This window comes from Gigantopelta aegis, chromosome 10 (assembly GCF_016097555.1).
Source record: "Gigantopelta aegis isolate Gae_Host chromosome 10, Gae_host_genome, whole genome shotgun sequence".
NCBI lineage: Eukaryota > Metazoa > Mollusca > Gastropoda > Neomphalida > Peltospiridae > Gigantopelta > Gigantopelta aegis.
Window position 1 is genome coordinate 48,355,974 of NC_054708.1, and position 21,110 is coordinate 48,377,083.

Below are 21,110 nucleotides of genomic sequence, written 5' to 3' on the forward strand. Positions count from 1 at the left end.
CCAGATCTAGCCCTGTATGTAAAATCACATATTAAAAAAAGGTTCATCCTGATATAGGGTTCGTGCTTAGGGCGTGATAGACTGCAGAATCGGTTGTCCCTCATTAGACTTGTTGGATTATTTTTGAGTCCAGTCATATGTTGGAAGCTAGTACATGTATTTGAAAGGTATTTATTATTTACTAAATCAAGAGTAACCATTGTGATGGTAATAGATTTTGTTCACTCTTTCTGAAGGGTACTGATTCAGAACAGCCAGTCAGTGAAATTAAATTTTACAATTCTGTGCACTGTTATAAAGAATCTATGATCAAACTTCACTGATTATCAACACAGGGTTGGTTCATAGAGGTCTTTAAATTCATTGAAAGTCTTTGAATTTTACAATTCTGTGCACTGTTATAATGAATCTATGATCAAACTTAACTGATTATCAACACAGGGTTGGTTCATAGAGGTCTTTAAATTCCTTGAAAGTCTTTGAATTTGAAAAAAATATTTTTAGGTCTTTGACTGATTATCTTTGGAATTGTAATAAAAGTCCTTTAAATTCTCAAAAAATCATAGCCAAAGCAATGATTGATATATCTTTACCGCTGCATGCAAACTTGATATTTTCCAGTTACAAGGTTTAATCTGTCGTGCACTTGATATTTTCCAGTTACAAGGTTTAATCTGTCGTGATGCATGTAAAAAAGCTAATTTTTTTGCCGTAGCAACGTAAACGAACTGATTTGGTATTTTTATCACATTCCATTGTCTTTGACCGCTGTGTAAAAGTTTATGAAAGTCTTTGAAAATGGAAGGTAAAAGTCTTTAAAAGTCTATGAATTTGATTGGTCTTATTATAAGGCTATGAACCCTGCAACATACATGTATCTAGATTGCTAAATTGAACCATTTAGCCAAGTGTTTTGTTTGTTTTGGGTCTTTTTTCGATTTCTTTTATGTTATTGTTAGAGTTGGGGGTTTTATTTTGGGGGGCTTGGAGTTTTTTTGTCTGTATAGTTGTGTGTGTATTTTGTTTTAATGTAAATCACTGTTACTTTTAACTTCTTTAACCTGTTTGAAGTTTCATTGCCTCTATGGGTGAGACCAAGTACAATCTTGAGAATGTGACGGCTTCAGGTGTGGTTGGTGACGTCACTAACGAAATACCATGTACTCCAGGTGTAAGTAGCTTTATATCACATATTTATACTTTTAAAAACATTTATCACCAATTGTTGACAATAAATTTACTTTCATGCTTATTCTTTGACCATTTCCTTGCAACACAGTCAACATGGAAAAAGATAATGATGGAAAGAAATAAGGGAACACATCAAAACTAGCATAGTAATGTCTGTATTTCATACCAAGTTGTAATGTGGGATTGAATGTCTGTATGTTCCCAGTCAACTTCTGACAATATAAATTGATTATTTCTTGTTGCTGTCTGTGTGATCCTTTATTCCTTTCCATCAGTATATATAATTTGAAAAGGTTATTATATTTGTGGTGTTTTTGGCAGTTATTATTTGTATTTCTAAAAGAAATTATTTTTAGAAATAAAATGTCATGTACATGGTGTATGGACAATGTGAAAAGTAATTATTGCTTATACTAATTATTGCAATTTACTGTTCTAATTTTAATTATCATTCACTGATATATGCAATTATTTTGTTACTTTGCAGGGTGCTGATGTTGGGACCAGGTTGTGCCATTTTGTAAAGTATGGCGGAAATGAGTGAGTGATTTTTTTAAGTTATAAAAAATGCTTACTGTAGTATTTGTAAGGAATTTGTAATTAATGTGATAAATAAATATGATAAATAACATAATCAAGTATAATTTGAATTTAACAATGGAATTCAGTTTCGTGGCTGTTCATATCACTAAACAGGGTAGCATATACTAGTACTTAAAAATATAACGTCATGATTTGACAAACATACAAAATAATGTCAGTTTAGAGTTGCACATCTCTGTTTTCATATCTACATTTGTAATAAAATGTTAGTTAATACAATTTTTAAAATAGATTTTCCACAAAATAAATAGAACTTCTGTCTATAGTAATTATCTGTGAATGTGAATACAATACAATTATAGCAATACTCAGAAGTCGTAAATACACAATGTAAAGTGGTTATATCATTTCTGTATACTTTTATATACATTGTCAAATTTTTTTTTCAAAAAGCTTTTTCTGAGAAAAATTAACCCAACTATGGAAATAAATAGAGATTATTATATGAGCTTGTGTGTCGTACTGATGTTATAAAACAAGTGTCAGGATTATACATAAATTCTGACACGAATTTCGTAAAATCAGTACGACACACGCAAGTGTAATAATTTCTTTATTATCCATATTATTATTGTTATTTTTTATGAATAACAAGACCCAACTCAAAAAGTTTCAACCACAACTAGAAGGAGATGACGAAATGACGTCATATTTCACATGCAAAGTCTGAGCTAGGACTTGGGAAAACAATGTCATGTTATGACATCACTTCACAAAATTAGGCCTACATTATTACACTTGTTATTACATATGTATTTAAAATGATTATTATTAACTCGGTTATGTTGAACAATAAATAGAATAATAAACTCTTTACCAGTTATCAAGTTTGAAGTCCAAAGTGCAATAATTCTCACTTGTCACTTATTAACCACATGACAAGTGAAAATTATTACACACTGGACATAAACGTCAACTTGTTTATTCTCCTCTACGTAAGTACAACACTATTTTTATGATCTGTGTTCATCGGCGTGTTCACTCTATTTTATTTCAGATATACCTTTTACCTGCAGATATTCATGCTATTCATGTTTTTCTGGCTCATGAACTTTATCGTGGCACTGGGACAGATGACACTGGCAGGAGCCTTTGCGTCATATTACTGGGCGTACGAGAAACCACGTGACATTCCAGCTGCACCGTTAACAAGATCTCTCTATAGATCGCTCCGGTAAGCAAACAGTTCATTGTTTACAAAGAATGTTTTACACACATCGGCTTATCTTTTTATCCTTATATTATCTCTTTTAGTTTACATTTTATCTCGACTTCATTGGTTCTCCATTTTGTTTTCTTCTGCGTTCAAGCTATAGTTGATCATGCTTTAGATTTGGAGTCCGGTTGTGGTGATAAAAAACGCTGTCTCTGTCAAGTCTTCTTTGGAACCCCTAAGCTTGACGGCCAGTGTTGCTCCGTTCGGCCAGTGCTTTATCCTGGCTTCATCGTAGAGGGGGCAGAATTGTTCTCCATTTCATATTTTGTTATCAAAATGTTATATTATTTTCAGGTTATGGTTATGTACCGTATATCGCTGTGTATTAGCCGACTTTTTGATACAAAATTTATCAAGTCAAAGGCTGGGGTCGGCTTATCTAAGGAGTCAACATTTTATTGGAAATGTAAAGTTAGAATAGTGACGTCACGGCTTGACTCGATCTATTGTCATTATTGTGCTCTGCATTTCCGCTTTCATAAAGGTTTAATATTGCATTTTAACACAAGCTATTACAAATAAAAGATATTAAAATTGTATATATATGTTCATCTTTAATAAATGTTGGTGTTTAAAAGTTATTTAGTAATATTTATCTGTTTAAACAACAATAAATGGTGACCGATCAAAACAATTTCGGAAAACTTCACAGGTCACGTGTCATTACAAAACTGCTTACTAAACCGGTGAACACGTTAATTGTTCCAGCTACATTTGTTTTGTTTGTCGGCTTGGGATTAATCGACACGGGTGGTTGGGTATGGTAGGGTATAGCCTACTAGTAATGAAAAGACCGATTAGCACAATCAACAATGCAAACAGTAACTGTGTTTTTAACGTGTGGCTGCAATCAAGAATGTTTAGGTATATTTCGCTATCTTGGTACTTTTACGAGAAATAAATTAACCGGACACCGTTTCTATAAATAGAAATCGGCTACTGCTTCCGGATAAGTTTGCTGTGACAAATGACGTTTGAAACCAGATGTACTTTGTCATTTTGTAGACCACACAGACATCTGACTTGGTTAGTTTTATATAGGGGGGTCGGCTTATATACAAGGTCTATAATTTTAAAGCCGATTTGGAGGGTGAAACTAGGGGGTCGGCTAATGCATGGAGTCGGCTAATACACAGCGATATACGGTAATGTCTGTTCACTATGTAATATGTCAGGTAATGAACTCAGGGTCCCAACATAACTATACTGTATTTTCTTTTAAAATGTTTTACACAGTTGAGTGGTGTATGTAGTTTTTTTCTAATATATTACGAGTACTTTAACAGAGCAGAATATATTGTTTACCTTTCGTCCATAATGTTTGTTAGAACCTTTTAACAGATTGGCATGAAGTTTTAGAAACTTTCAGTAGAAAATAAGTAATCTGTACAAAGAATATTACATTAATTATTTATCGTCTGCTCTATTGTCTTACCTTTATGAAGTAAAACAGCAGATATAGCAGGGTTTCTGCCAGTGGATAAAACGGATATGGCACCATACCTAAATTGTTTTGCAAATTTTAATTATTAAAGTTAACAATTGGACAAAATTAATGATTATTGTTAATGAATATTACTGTATGATTTTCTTAACCCTAACCCTCAACTTAACCCATTTTCTTTCTGGGGGAGGCTCCCCCCCACCCCTTATTGACTGTGGTAGCATTCAATTCTACAGCGCCATACCCAAACATTTCTTTCTGGCAGAAACACTATATAGGTAGTACTTTTTATAAAATGCATTGGAATGAACATCTATGGATGCAAGTACTAGTGACACTGGATACATTTATGGAAGGCTAGACATTTAATTCCATGAAATTCTCGTTACAATTCTCATCAAAAAGGTTTACAATTGTTATTGTCATCCCACTCACTTTGGGGCGGGACGTAGCCCAGTGGTAAAGTGTTCGCTTGATGCACAGTTGGTCTAAGATCGATTTCTCGTTCCAGCCAGTGCTCCACAACTGATATAACAAAGGCTATGGTATGTACTATCCTGTCTGTGGGATGGTGTATATAAAAGATTCCTTGCTGCTAATCGAAAAGGGTATCCCATTGAGTGGCGACAGCAGGTTTCGTCTCTCAATATATACATGGTCCTTAACCATATGTCTAACACCATATAACCGTAAAGAAAATGTGTTGAGTGTGTCGTTAAATAAAACATTTCCTTCCTTTCCACCCACTTTGCAAGGCACAATATTTCACGAGAACCGTTGTTCTGTTCGATGGTTGGTTGCACAACTTTAAAATAACGAGAATCGCCAATCGATTATGTAGTGAACAATTACATTCTAACTTTAAAAGTACCATATATCAGTAATGAAAGTGAAAATCAGTCTATGTAGCACAGGACCGTAGTTCAAGTGTTTTAGGATTAGGTAGGCCTAACTCATCATTTATGAGAACTATATTCACGTAACTGAACAATCGGTTACCTAAGTAAAACTCACGTGAATTGACTCCCTGTTACCTAACATTTTGAAATATTGTCCCCTGCTTTGGCATAAAGTATTGTGATTTCTGTATTTTTGTTTTGCTACTTTCAGGTATCATCTGGGCACCCTAGCCTTTGGCTCTCTGATTATTGCCATCATTCAGATCATTCGAGCCTTTCTCGGATATCTTGACAGAAAACTGAAGAGCTCAGAAAATGCAGTAGCAAAGTTTATTGTCAAGTAAGTTGTAACGCTCCGTAACTGTATGCAGCAACAAACTTTAATGTTATGATAAATAATATTGTTGAAACGAGGCTGTAGCAATGTTTTTGTAAACATCTTTCACAGATGACAAAGTTTTTAATTAAAGGGCAAAATCTGGCAATTTTTTACCTTCCCTTCCCCATAAAATATTTTATAAAACTATAAACCAGTCTTGGTGGCATCATGGTTAAGCCATCAGACATAAGGCTGGTAGGTACAGGGTCCACATCCCAGTACCAGCTCCCACCCAGAGCGACTTTTAAGGACTCAGTGGGTAGGTGTTAGGGCACTACACCCTCTTCTCTCACACTAACCACTAACAATTAACAACTAACCCACTGTCCTGGACAGACAGCTCAGATAGCTGAGGTGTGTGCCCAGGACAACGTGCTTGAACCTTATTTGGATATAAGCACGAAAATAAGTTGAAATGAAATGAAACTTTAAAAAAAGGTTTCAACTGAAACCACCTTAAAATTGAATGCATAAAAATATAAAATATATTTGACATTTTGTCAGCATAAAATCAACATCAGGAGAATATATAAACAAAGCTGAGATCATATAAGCCATTACGGTATAACATAAAGAAGGCTAGCTTGGAAGTTAAAAATAACTATGTTTTGTAATGCTAAGACCACTTCCCCTCTAAAATAACATGGTGATTGTTTACTAACTAAATCCATGAAACTGGTTCTTATTTCTATAACTAGTTCTACTGGGGGTTTTTTTGTTCAAGTTTTTTCTATTGAGCATTGACAATAATGTTGCTGTGTTTCAGATATTGAGCATTGACAATAATGTTGCTGTGTTTTCAGATGTTTAAGGTGTTGTTTCTGGTGTTTAGAGAAAATATTGAAGTTTATCAACAAGAATGCTTACATCATGGTGAGTTCGTTCAGTACACAAATCTGCTAAAAATAAGATCATTAATTTATAAATATAGTGAAACTAGACATTTTCCATAGTCTCATGATTTATAAATACAGTGAAACTAGACATTTTCCATAGTCTCATGATTTATAAATACAGTGAAACAAGACATTTTCCATAGTCTCATCATTTATAAATACAGTGAAACTAGACATTTTCCATAGTCTCATGATTTATAAATACAGTGAAACTAGACATTTTCCATAGTCTCATGATTTATAAATACAGTGAAACTAGACATTTTCCATAGTCTCATGATTTATAAATACAGTGAAACTAGACATTTTCCATAGTCTCATGATTTACGCATCTTTTAACACTAATATTAATCTGGAAACCCCTTTAAATTGAACACTGAATGAATAATAGGCCTCCCAGCATGTTTATTTAATGTAAATTACAGGGATGTGAGAGCTACGTGGAAACGCGTAAATGCGCTTTTCCATTTCGTCTAAAAAACAAACAAAAACATGATGTTAAATACTGTTGACCACACATGGTTCATTTGCATGTTTTCACATTTTTAAGTTTATGATGTGTGCCTTATATTATAAGTTATAACCAGTTTAGATTTGTAGCATTGAATGCAGTTTTTGGCAGTTCCAGGGATTGCAAACAACAATTTTCCTTCAGGGGCCTTTGATTGTCCCTGGACCCCGGCCACAGTAAGCTTTTTTGTTCCAGCCCCTCTCACATCCATGAAATCATACTCTTAAAAACTTGACAATCAGACCACAAACCAATATCAATCATTATGGCGACACTAATTGCTCTGAATATCACTTCGACTGGATTACCTCACCGTTATCTCACCTAGTGCCACATGTGCAATCTCAGGTTAGTTGTTAAAAGGATAATCACTGTTGTATATGGCTGGGGAAAACATTATTAAATGTTTGACATTTTCCTTCTGTGCAATAGTCACTAAATTTCAGCACTAGAAACAGGGATGGATTTACACCTTGGGGGGGGGGCCAGGGCACTTCAGGTTCAGTGGCCCCTCGACATAAAAATTAAATTACATGACAAATAATTTTTTTTACTAATTTTATAATTATTACATTTTTTTTAAAAAGGACATCCTGGGGGGCCCTCTGGCAAGGGGGCCTGGGGCAATTGCCCCCTTTGCCCCCTTATAAAGCTGGCAGTGACTATAAATAGATTATAGAGAATAAAAATTAGTTAATAATACTATCGTATAAACAAACCTTTTTTTTTTCAGACTTCAATATATGGGTTGAATTTCTGCTCAGCGGCCAAGGAAGGTTTTTTCCTCATTATGAGAAATATCATACGGTGAGTTTGTCAGAGTGCAGTTGTTGTTATCTGTCTTTTTTTATTGGATCATTCTAAATATTCAGAATAATCTTCTAAAAGTATGTAGACCAGACTTGTGTTTATATTTTTCATTGTTGTTTTTTCAAACTGCTACACTTAAAATACGTAGTTGCAATACATACTAAGACAAAAAAGTTTAGCAGTTTGGTAAATGTGCTTAAATAAAATAAAAACTTGTGACTTTCAATGTGAAGTCAGACATTGGATTTAATTGATGCATTATTTGTTGGTATAAGCAACAGGAGATTTTCAATACAAAAATACCAGCCTTGGTGTTGTCGCGGTTAAGCCATCGGATATAAGGCTGGTAGGTACAGGGTTCACAACCCGGTACCGACTCCCACCCAGAGCAAATTTTAATGACTCAATGGGTAGGTGTAAGACCACTACACCCTCTTTTCTCTCACTAATCACTAACAACTAACCCACTGTCCTGGACAGACCGTCCAGATAGCTGCGGTGTGTGCCCAGGACAGTGTGCTTGAACCTTAATTGGATATAAGCACGAAAATAAGTTGCAATCAATGAAATACAAAATGAAAGGCATAATGGTCACATCATAGAATGTAGCTTGTATTTTACAATATACCAAATTGCTAAATGTTTTTGTCTTGGTAGTTATCTTCGTGACCCCAGAAATAACTTCTCTAACACTATAAATCAGGGGTGGGAATTCTCCTCGGATCAGCTTTTTCCTCTATTGGATTATTGCGTTTCCTCGCATTTTAATTGTCCTTTCCTCCAAAATGTGTCAGATGGCACAGATTTTAACCTAGGATTTCAAGAATTTCTGAGACCCCTCTAGATTTCCTCTTTTTTACAGTTCACCAATTCCCATCCCTGATAAATGAATCGGTGTGGGTTTGTAATTGAATACACCCTTTGTTAGAAAAATGTACATGTCTCTACGTTTTACTTTCCGTGCTTCCATATTTCAAAACAGGCAGTAGCCAGCAGGTCTGAACTGTGGAATAAATACAAAGGGTGGTGAGTTGGAGTCTGTGTTAGCCACCCTTTTTGTTTTATTATTATTATTTTTTTAAACATTTTGAATTTATTGTTATGTTTGTGTAGATTGTGTAGATTACAAGCATTAAATAATTATGCATCATTGGCTGGAGGTCTGTAATGATCAGCTAAAAAATAATAATTAAAAAAATGTATATAATTTTTTATTCAAATATTCCTATGTGATGAAATATATAAACTATAGGAAAGATATACCATTTCATCATGTAGTAATATTTTGGTATGTAGGATTTTGCTTTCAGTAGCTCATAAGTGAATCTGAATTATTTATCATGGAGATTAATAAATATACAGAACTTCACATACATTGTTTTTGCTTCCTATTTATTGCACAAGTTTATTTTGTGCAAGAATATATATGTTCTTTCGCAAAATAAACGAGTGCAATAAATAGGAAGCGAAAACAACCTATGTGAAGTTCTGTATTTATTACTTACCTTCTTTTATGTTTTACAAAACCGTTTTTTTTATTTAACGTTATAACAACACTTCATTAAATATATGATCAAAACTCCTTTCATATATGATATATTTATTAATGTTAAGAATCGTACTCTGCGGCAGCCTTGTGTAATGTTTCAAATACAATGTGACAACATTTGTAAAATCATGTATGACGTCAGTAAATAAAAGGCGCTAAGTGCAGTAAAAATAAAAAGGGACTTCCCCCATTTAAACGTTCCGGTCCAGATCACACGTATGTGCAATACAAAATATATTTATCACACGGTTTCAAAATGTCTTTATCACTATAGTAAGATTGAATAGGTATGTAATAATATCTTTTTATATTAGAACATTTGTGAAAATTTCCTCTTTTTTTTTCTTTAAATGTATGATATATTTTTAGTAGCTATACACATGTACAAAGTTCAAAACTAAAGAATCTTTTCACCCATTCATTGATTTTGTTTACAGCTATAGGTCTACTCTTTAGTTGTTTGTTTATTGTTGCTAGTTTTGTTTTTGGTTTCATGTTGAGGCATGGAAACACTAGTTTGTCTTGTTGTTCCCTCACAGTATATTAAAGCACTAAATATTGTTTGATTTTATACATCTGAATTAAAGAAGAAATTGATGCATTGTCTGTAATCAACATTTTGTAAAGTTGAAAATATAAGTCATTATCCATATGGTTCAACATAACCGAGTTAATAATAATCATATGAAGCACACATGTAATAACAAGTGTAATAACATAAGTTTGGGGGACGTCATAACATGACAATGCTTATTCAGTCCTAGCTGAGACTATGCATTTAAAATATGACATCATTTCATCGTCTCCTAGTTGTGGCAAAAACATTTTGAGTTGGGTTTTGTTATTCATAAAGAAAACAACAATAATAACATGGATAATAAAGAAATTATTACACTAACGTGTGAGTCGTACTGACTTTATGAAACTCGTGTCAGGATTCATGTATTGCTCTCGCTCAAGAAATATAAAAATCTTGACACTCATTTCATAAAATCAGTACGACATACAAGCTCATATAATAATCTCTATTTATGAATTCTGTGTGAAGCAGAATTGCTTTATTATCAGATTATTTCAGATATATGAGTGTTATAGATTATTAATCACCAGGGCTTGAAATAGTGGCCTGCTTAAAGCAGTGTGGTTTTTTCAACCTAGCAGATGAAAAACAAATTCACCAGCTAAAATTACCAAACAATTTTTTTTTAAGAGACAGATATGTATGCATGATTTCAGGCTGAGATCGTGATTCTGTTGTTTTAATTTTATAATGCTTTACATTTATACAGCTCAAAGGTCCTAATTTTCATCACACTGTTCCAAACCCACCACTCATCCCATGCTGTAGAATTTGCAGCAGGCCATATGTTTTCATAGCAGGCCATATTTCTTTTGGCTTGCTATGTTAAAAAAAGATAATAGCAGGCCAACTTTTACTTCCTATTTCGAGCCCTGAATCATGTATTAATCTTGTGTTTTATTACAATCAATGTAAAAACATATCAGTAATGAATTCAAATGTAGAATTCAGTCACTCTGGGATGATATTGCACAACTGGCATGTGCGGATTATGGGGGGGGGGGGGGGGGCATGTAAACCCGTCCCCCGGCTAAAAAAAACCCAACCCCACCACGTAGATCTAAATTGATGTCCATGTAAAATTTACACTTTCAAATTATAAACATTTACGTATTGTTTCAGAAACCCCCTTACCTAAAGCATAATCTGCACATGACTGGTAACTGTAAAACATTTCAGGGTCGAATTTATGAAAATGTTGTCATCGCATGTTTAATTCAGACTTGTTTACGTCAAACAGGGTGGAGTTTAGCTCAGTCAGTTGAGTGCTCGCTTGAGGTGCTTGCATCGTAGGATCGCACTGCCTTGGTGGATTCATTCAGCTGATTGGGTTTTTTCCCGTTCCAACCAGTGCACCACAGCTGGACAAAGGCTGTGGTGTGTGTTTTCCTGTCTGTGGGAAAGTGCATATAAAAGATCCCTTGCTACATTAGAAAAAATGTAGTGGGGTTTCCTCTGATGACTATGTGTCAGAATTACTAAATGTTTGACATCCAATAGCCAATGATTAATTAATCAATGTGCTCCAGTGGTGTCGTTACACAAAACAAACTTTGTTTAAGTCAAAATATCTGAAGTGCATTTTAGCTTCACTATCCATCATCTATCTGTCCATCAACTTTCCTTTGAAGTCCATCTCCTAGAGTGTTCATTGGAATTCTCTGAAACTTGGTAGAATGATCCTCTGGGACAGTCTCTATGAATTAATTATCATCTACTTGTGATAGAATTTAAAATTAAATAGTGGAGCTCTGTAGGCTGACAGACCTTGTTAAAAATATGCAGCTGTTTATAGGAAAGTTACTATTCACTAAGAAATAAATACCTTTAATATGTGTTACCATTAAATGGTGTAAAATGTAAAATTATCCATATGTTTGATTGCACAAGAGTGGGAAAATATCAGCGTTCCATGACCACCTTTCTAGTTAAGTGTGTATGTGGTAAAAACTTTTTTTAATTAGTTTTTGCATACATAGATACATAGTGTAGATTGGTCCCCAAATATGGGTTCCACCCCTCCCCCTCCCATCTCCTCCCCCCTCCCCCATCTCCAATATAAAATCGTGGCTATGCCAATGGTTCGAGAAAGTTGGACTAAAAACACTTTTAATCGATTTAGAGGATAACTATGTTGAATATGACCATTTGCAGTCTCAAATATCCGTTTTTGCCATATATCTGCTTCGTGTCACTGATAAAACTTAATTTGCAACGATAAAACCAGCATTTCATCCAAAAATTGTCAAATACAACATATTTATCCCCAAAATGAAATTTGACTTCATTTTCATAGTTTGTCCACTTTCAATAAGTGGGAAATTGTTTTGTAGTTTTGTTTTTTTGTTTTGTATACTGGGAACCTGACTGTATTTAATAATCATTATTGAGTACAACGTTTTAATTTTGTTCATTTCAGAACGCTTGTTCTTGACAGAGTGGCCGACTTTATCATGCTTGTGAGTAAACTGATGGTAACAGGAGCTGTAGGTAAGTGGAGATATTTATTTCATGTTCAGTATCCACGGTTATTACGCATCCTGGAATGTCCATGAATCAATGTGTGATTTGGAAATTTAGGCCAAAAAGTTGTTGGTTTATTTTTTTGCATCTTTACTTTTGTTGTCTTCATAACCTGTCTAAATTCAGACAACAATTTGTTATAAAAACATTCAATGATTGAAAATTTCATGTCCTGGAATTTTTTTTAATGTCCTTGAAAAGTCCTGGAAATGTCCTTGAATTTTGTTTTTTCAAGTGTAAGAACGCTGTTATATTTTAGGAGCTTTACAATTTTTAATTTGTAGAGATTTTTATCTTGTTCAGATTTCCGACTTTCAGTATCTTTTATATGTGTACTATTAAACAATTTACTATTACGGTATATCATTTCTCTTGGGGCAGAAGCTAATTAACATGAAACTTATACATATCACAGAATCTTAAATATAATCATCAAGTGACAAATAAAATATATCAAAATGTAATCTATGCAGTGCATATTTTCATGTCCAGTAGATATATTAAATATATTTTCATCTATTATGTGGATAATATTATGCTAATAATGCAGTTAAAAGAAAAATTGTAAGAAAAATTATATGCATATGAAAAGCAACATTGTCAATTTCATGTATAATTTTGCCTGTTAGATCTACTTGTGGAGCCTCGAACTTACCTGGTTTAAAGTTTAGTTGTCATTACTGCATTATTAAACTAGTCTGATTTTGTTTTCCAGGTGTCGGTGCGTTTTTCTGGTTCCAGGCAAAGATTCCATTTTTTGAAAATTTCGTTCCAACGTTGACTTACTACCTTGTGCCTGTGATTGTGAGTGATGTTCTATTATAGGAATACTTACGTACCAAAAGGCAAGATGGTTGTCATGTCGATGAGTTTTTGTAACAAATCATCTTTATTACATACCCACTTAAATAAAAAATATTCTGACCGTGCAGTAAAAAAGAATTGTTTATTGAACATGTGTAATACCAAATCTGGTATACTTAGTATGTGTTAACGCGAATGGCATCATATCCCTAGCCAGGATGCTTAGCATTTTATCAATTCCACAAAATTCAACTAATTTTCCAGATGAAGTAAATAACTTACCATGTAGTCTCGTGGTGTAACATGCTTGCACACTATAAACTTGTGAAATAAATACAGGTTATTTCATTTTTTTTTTTTTTAATTAGATTTTATGTCAATGAGTGATGTGTGAAAAACATATTTTCACTAATTTCGAAAAAAACCCATGAAATGGTCTATTTATTTTATACATCTTTCCCAATTTTTGACAATATCTTTTGCCTTTTGTTAATATCGAAAACACATAATGCCATGATATATTTCTTCAGATGGAACTTTTCCGGAAAATTTACTTGACCATAGACTTTAAAAACAATTTGAACAAAAAATTATCTTTATTTAATTATTAAATTAACATTTACTTAATAATAAAAAAGAAATATCTTTATTTAATTATTAAATTAACATTTATTTAATAATACTGCTGTGCAAACATATCTGACAAAGCGATCCTCAAAACCCCCCACAAAAACAAATCTAATCGAACGCCGTTAAATTTTAACTTACACTCAATGACAGGAAATTGTGTTATCATTATTTAGTTTTGTATTCATAAGCACTGTAGGTCATTCTCTTATTTGTGAATAATGTCTTTAAATTAGCATATTAATATTATACCAATATACATCACGTAATGCAAAATTCAGTTAATTTCATTACTTAATGTTTTAATTAAATTACATGATTAGTTTGTTTCATGTGCATTCTGTTTTCAGATTCTGATAATTGGGACATTCTTGATAGCTACGACTTTCTTCAACGTCTACAGCATGGCAGTGGATACTCTCTTCTTGTGTTTCTGTAAGATTTCCACTTGTACTTTTAAAAATAATATTACCTACAGTAGCAGTTTTAAGGTTCAGACCCTGGACCATCCATCAATTCTGGAAATGCAGTGCCCACCGGTTTACAACTATTCAAGCCCAATGTTGCAGGTGGGCAACAGACTGCAGTGTAAGCTATTGAATCACCCTTGCATGAGTGGGGCGGGATGTTGCAGGTGGGCAACAGACTGCAGTGTAAGCTATTGAATCACCCTTGCATGAGTGGGGCGGGATGTTGCAGGTGGGCAACAGACTGCAGTGTAAGCTATTGAATCATCCTTGCACGAGTGGGGCGGGATGTTGCAGGTGGGCAACAGACTGCAGTGTAAGCTATTGAATCACCCTTGCACGAGTGGGGCGGGATGTTGCAGGTGGGCAACAGACTGCAGTGTAAGCTATTGAATCATCCTTGCACGAGTGGGGCGGGATGTTGCAGGTGGGCAACAGACTGCAGTTTAAGCTATTGAATCATCCTTGCATGAGTGGGGCGGGATGTTGCAGGTGGGCAACAGACTGCAGTTTAAGCTATTGAATCATCCTTGCATGAGTGGGACGGGATGTAGTCCAGTGGTAAAGCGTTTGCTTGATGCGCAGTCAGTCTGTGATTTGATCCCCGTCGGTGGGCCCATTGGGCTATTTCTCGATCTAGCCAGTGCACAAAGACTGGTATGTGCTATCTTGTCTGTGGGATGGTGCATATAAAAGATCCCTTGTTACTAATGGAAAAATGTAGCAGGTTTCCTCTGATGACTACGAGTCATAATTGCCAAATCTTTGACATCCAATAGCTGATAATTAATAAAAATCAATGTGCTCTAGTGGTGTTGTTAAACAAAACAAACTTTTTAAACTCTCACAGAGCTAAACATTTATTCTAGCGTAGCAGGCACATGTGCACAGACTTTAGTAGGGGGGTTGAAGAGTATTCCATAAAAAGGCAGAATGGCAGACGGTGAAAAATTGCATTACATTGTGTTTTGTCCTAGATCTTAGCGAAATCAATTTAGGTGACATGGTTTCAGTCTATTTTGTGGAATCTGTGTCATTGTAATGGGTTTTTTTTCATGATTTGTATCTGGACAAAAATGGGTGGGGGAACCTAATGGTACTTAAAGGTACGAGTTTCAGAGTAATTTATCGCTTTAGCAAAGTTGAAACTACAATATTTTGTTATTTTCACATTTATTTGTAATAAATAACTACAAATTAATCTATCCCATGCATAATCTTTCCATAATTAACTCTAGAATAATAACAACAAGAGGGGTTTCCCACAAAGAATTCTTGGTAAACTTAGTGTGTTGAATGTGTACTCATAAACCGTGATGTCACTAGTTAATGCGTGTGACACACACTCAAGATTCCTCGCTAAAATAAAAATAAAATTCTACTATTAAATTGAATTATCTAGTTGTAATTTTGTATAGGCTTATAGCTAAAGGTATAAACTTTATGTTTCAAAGCAAAAATTAATATATGTTTTAGGTGGGAAACGCCATTATTGCAACTTTGATATAGCACCTTGAAAGTCTGAGACAGCCTGGCTTTCAACAGATGTGTTAATTTGTTTTATCCAAATGATCCATTTCAGTGGAGGAGTTGGAGCGAAAGGATCAGTCACAGAATGGAAAAGAATACATGAGCAAGGGTTTGAAGAGGATACTGAAGAAATCAAACAAGAAGGGAAGCAAGTGAGCTGTCATCATTCCAAGGTCAACCTCGTGTAATAGTTGTAATGCACGGAATGTTATGAAATTTGGGACTCGGAGATATAAAGGATCAGTTTAGATACTAATTATATAGATCTAGTCTGATTACTGATGATTACTGTCAGTTTTAAATATGTATTGTTCCACTCAATGCAGGTTATTTTTAAAATGCAACAGTTTTCACTACAAGTTTTAATAAGCTGTGATTTTCAATATAAAACAATATTACTTTTAAAATGGCTTGTACTGTATGTGTATTAGTTAGTATGAAGCTATAAAGTTAGTAAAAATGTGATATTTTGTTTTAGAACATACATTTTTGGAGAGAATGATTTGTTCTACTTTAGTCCAACTGAACAGGGTTTTTTTTTATGAATATGATCTCGTATCACTTTCTTCAGTTATTATGTTTTTAAAAAATGAGAATAAAATATTGACCACCCAAAGATGAACTAAAAAAACCCTGTTAGGTCAGGTTGTAACCAGGACCAGCTTAAGAATCTGCGGGGCCTGTAGCACAAATAACAGCGGAGCCCCCTTCCCAGGATATATATTTTGCAACCCGCTCAGGGAGAGGGGGAAGATGACCTGGGGGAAATAAATGTACACATCACCATGGGGCCCCCTGAAGCGCGGGGCCCATAACACGTGCTACTAGGATAAACCGGCTCTGGTTGTAACAAACTAAACTGGTGGTGGCCTTGCAAACTTCACTTTTCTCATTTACTATAACCGTCTTCATTGATTTATCGCATACCTCCAAGTTGATTTCTGATTTCACATTATGTCATTATTTAATGTTCTAAAGGTCACTGAAATTGTATATCCATGAGATTGTAAATAATATAAGTGTTCATGGTAATACAAATTACATTATGTGCCATTTCATGATTTGGTACAAAAATAGATCTGTCAGTTGCATGTTTCATGGTAGATACTGTACATTATTTTTCTAACTCATATACATCATTTATACATCATTTATGTTATAGTGTTTCTTATCCTACTTTCAGACAAATGTTTTACCTTGGAGGTTAATATAATAAATTCTATATGTTGAATCAACAAAGTTGTAAACAGGAAACTGAGGAATATTGTTCTATAACATAACAGAATACAGATGAATTCTTCCGTTCTTGATATATTTCCATTGGTTAAACTTGTACATCCCAACCAGAAAGGGCTATAGGGTTTCATTTCTGTCTGTCTGTCCCACATACAGTTTTCCGAGTATTATTTTTTGAAAGCCTTGAGATATTGAGCTGACATTTTGTGTATAGCTTTATCATGTACTGCTACAGTTCAAATTTGACTTTCATGGCGATTTACCCATTTTTGACAGAGTTATGGTCATTGAACTTAGAAGATGTGAAAATCAAGGCCTTGAGATATTGACCTGAAATTTAGTGTATAGCTTTATAATGTACTGTTACAGATCAAGTTTGACTTTCAAGGCGATTTACCCATTTTTGACAGAGTTATGGCCCTTGAATTTAGATGTGAAAAATTGTTTTCCAGCCTTTTGTTTTGGAGTGCCTGTTACTATCAAGATCAGTGTTCTCGCTGGGTGAAAATTAACGGAGGGTGGCCGAGCAGCACCACACCCTTCAAAAAAAAACCCCAAAACCCCCAACAATAAACGAAAAGCTAAAAAAAAAAGAAGAAAAAAAGGGGGATATGGTTACTATATTGTTGTGTGTAGGTTGACTTTGTGGAAAAACATACTTCTTATTTTGCCTACAAAAAAGTGCAAAAGAAGTTTATACGGAATACAAGGAGACTTGTCTTTTAATTGAACCGGAGATGTTATCCATCTGACATTCACAGGCAGTTCCGGTTTTGCTGAACCGATCAAAGTTTTATTATTATTATTTTTAATATTTGTAAAGTGATCCCCTAATGTCGGATACATTTTTTGTTATTTCCATCTTCATCAAATGAATCGATCACTGTGATAAAATATTATCGGCAGCTTGTACAGACGGTGTATATATTATTTGGCACCCAAGATAAATTATTTTAATGATAACCATTAAACACTTCCATTGTTTTTATAAGCGATGATATCCGCCCAAAATGAAAAGTTAATAATATTTTTATAAAGAACTGCTGAATAAACACTATGACAGAAATGACAGAAAGTAAAAATCATCAGTTACAACCAATTATATCTGCAATTAAGGACAAAATATCAGACGATAGTTAGTGGAAAGACAGAATGATTGTTCTGATCACGTGACAAATTTGGCACCAAATAAGTGAGGTTTTTTTCAATCGGAGATGTTTTCATTGCTCAAATAAAATGTAACTATTCTTGTTTGTATTAAACATAAAATGGATACAGGTATGGGACAAAATAGAGGCTGTTAAAAATACTGTTAAATTATGCTGTACAGTAACTCATAAATGTTTCGTCCATTGCTTTTTCATACACAACGCGGCTTGTTTCCTTTGATGTCCAGTGTGATCATTGTTTTGTTGGGGGTTTTTTAATGTGTGGAAAAAAGTATGCATTTGGAAATAATGGAGATAGGTGCTGGAAAATATAGTAGGGTGCTGGAAAATAAAGAGGGGTGCATAAAAATAAAGGAGGGCAGAGAACATAAAAAGAGGGTGGCAACATGCAATAGCGGGCGAGCCGCCCTGCTTAAATGGAGCAGCGAGAACACTGAAGTTTATCTTTTATGGTGATTTACCCAATTTTCACAAAGGTATGTCCCTTAAATTTAGGAGATATTTAGCTAAAATTGTTGGGTTCGGTAGGGGACATGTATTGCTTTAGCAGTACTCTCATAATCCTTGTTATACATTGCTCTTAAAATGTGGCCTTCGAAAAGTGGTTAAAAATACATGTGTATATGCAATTAATGTGAATGTTTTAATGAAAATTGCCACTATTTTACATTTTATATAAAACTAGTTTATATTGATCAGTAAATAATTTTATTTTATCTATATACATTTTTAAACTTTATATGTATTTATTAACACATCTTTTCCCTTGCCTAAAAGTTGATTTCTTTAAGTTTTTACTTTGTATTCATTCCGTCATTCATAAGTGCCCTTTATAGACAGGTGACTAGACTTGATAAAGTTAACATTGTTTACTAAGTGTATATTAAGTTTTTTTATATATACATGTATAAAATAAAGTTCACTTTATTACAGTATTTATCACATTCTAACCTTAACCTCATCATATACATACACATATTTAATGTAAAAATCCCTTTACTGAAACTGTATAATTATTAAAGAAGAAATAGTTGGGCTTGTAGGTATTTTCAGTATATTACCAGTCTTCTGTTGGCATCATTACTCAGTTGTAGTTAATTAATTTTTGTTAATCAAAATAATGATGAACTTTTAATTACTAGAACAAGAACTCTACATTTTTAAAACATGATTAATGATTATTCAGATTTCACTTAGTTTTGTGGGGGGTTTTGTCTGTCTTTCCGAACAGAAAAATCTAATAATCACCAGTATTTAATATAATACGGTAATTTAGGCAATGCAAATTCACTACATGCATATGCAAATATGAAATCATTTGACTGTTGTTTTGCATGTATAGTTTGGTGCAAGTAGTGTATGATGTCGTTGAAGCGTAATACCTATCAAATTAACAAATTGTTGAGAACTTATCATTGTTTATTGTTACCATTTATCATGTATAAAATTATGCAGTTAAACATTGTTGTTAGTGTTAAATTTGACAAAGATATTGATAGTTTTGAATAATTAATGGGCCATTTATAGTTATTAACATTTTTACAGGCAAATGATAAATCATATTCCTTTTCCTAACACCCCCCCCCCCTCCTCCCCCATCTTAAAAACATAGAGAAGAAAAAAAATTGTAAGGAATATTTTAACAAAACATTTTTTGTTGTTTTAAAAGTGTACCCTGGCATTAATCTCTTTCTTGCATAGTTTTCATGCTCAGTAAAAATGTTTATAATTGTAAATGGCCTGTAATGTATATATAGAAAAAAGCTGTTTTCATGATTTATTATATGCAAACATTTACAACAATTATAACTTTTATTGGTTGTGAGAAAAAACAAACATTTGTAATGTACCTGTAGAATTGTCTCTGATCAGCATGTGACAAACATAAAATGCTGAATTTCACACACTAGTAGTAAATCTCAGCTTGTGGATTGTCCTGGGGTTTTGGGGTGGGTTTTTTCTTTGTTCTTTTTAAAAGGAACAGATTTATAGACTTTTGTGTTTTAGGGTTGTGAGCTGGTCTCATGCCCAGGTTAATTCAAATCCTTCCCCACCTCCCCAATCAATATTTTAGGGCATTTTGCAAAAAAGGAAGAGTTTATACACATGTACTGGTAAGTTCAGACAGGACAGTCTACTCTGCATTGTTATTAGGCTACTTTTTTAAAGCCACTGGCCATAATATTAAAGGGACATACCCTAGTTTTTAAACACTAACGCATATTTTTTACTATTATAACCGTTTTTGATAACATAAATCATACTTTACTTAGATTTTATTGCTTAGATTATCAATTTCCATACATTCGAAGTGTTTTTGATCATCCTGGTGTTTTTAATATCACAAAATGCATTTCTCATAATTTTTAAAACACAAGTGCATCTGAGAAGTAACAGTTATGGAGTCGAGTTTTAGTCTGTTTTTAAAGGGTATTTCACCATTTCAAAGTCACAGACTCGTGTTTCAGTCAATTGTAACTGTAATGTGTTACAGGTTCGTGAATTAACTAAAGTTAGTGTTAATTTTCATGGCTTGAAACTAGGATATGTGCCTTTAAAGCAATGTAAAATATGTTTAAAAAGTAACATGCAAAACAAAAAAGGTACTTACCTAGAAAACTGGTCAGCAACTTTAAAATTAGCTTAAAAGTTTGTTTTGTCCAATTATAAATATTT

General features: G+C 33.7%; 1 protein-coding gene across 1 annotated transcript in view; it reads left to right on the top strand.

Moving 5' to 3' along the window:
• LOC121384528 (choline transporter-like protein 2) overlaps positions 1-18,150 on the top strand; it is a 55,977-nt gene extending 37,827 nt beyond the window's left edge. Inside the window, exons 14-23 of the mRNA XM_041514958.1 lie at positions 1,072-1,171; positions 1,679-1,731; positions 2,792-2,968; positions 5,565-5,693; positions 6,536-6,605; positions 7,873-7,946; positions 12,498-12,568; positions 13,317-13,405; positions 14,383-14,467; positions 16,082-18,150. Of these exons, the coding sequence (XP_041370892.1) occupies positions 1,072-1,171; positions 1,679-1,731; positions 2,792-2,968; positions 5,565-5,693; positions 6,536-6,605; positions 7,873-7,946; positions 12,498-12,568; positions 13,317-13,405; positions 14,383-14,467; positions 16,082-16,185 (952 nt within the window). The 3' untranslated portion in view covers positions 16,186-18,150. The remainder of the gene's footprint in view (positions 1-1,071; positions 1,172-1,678; positions 1,732-2,791; positions 2,969-5,564; positions 5,694-6,535; positions 6,606-7,872; positions 7,947-12,497; positions 12,569-13,316; positions 13,406-14,382; positions 14,468-16,081) is intronic.
• The last annotated feature ends 2,960 nt before the right edge of the window (positions 18,151-21,110 follow it).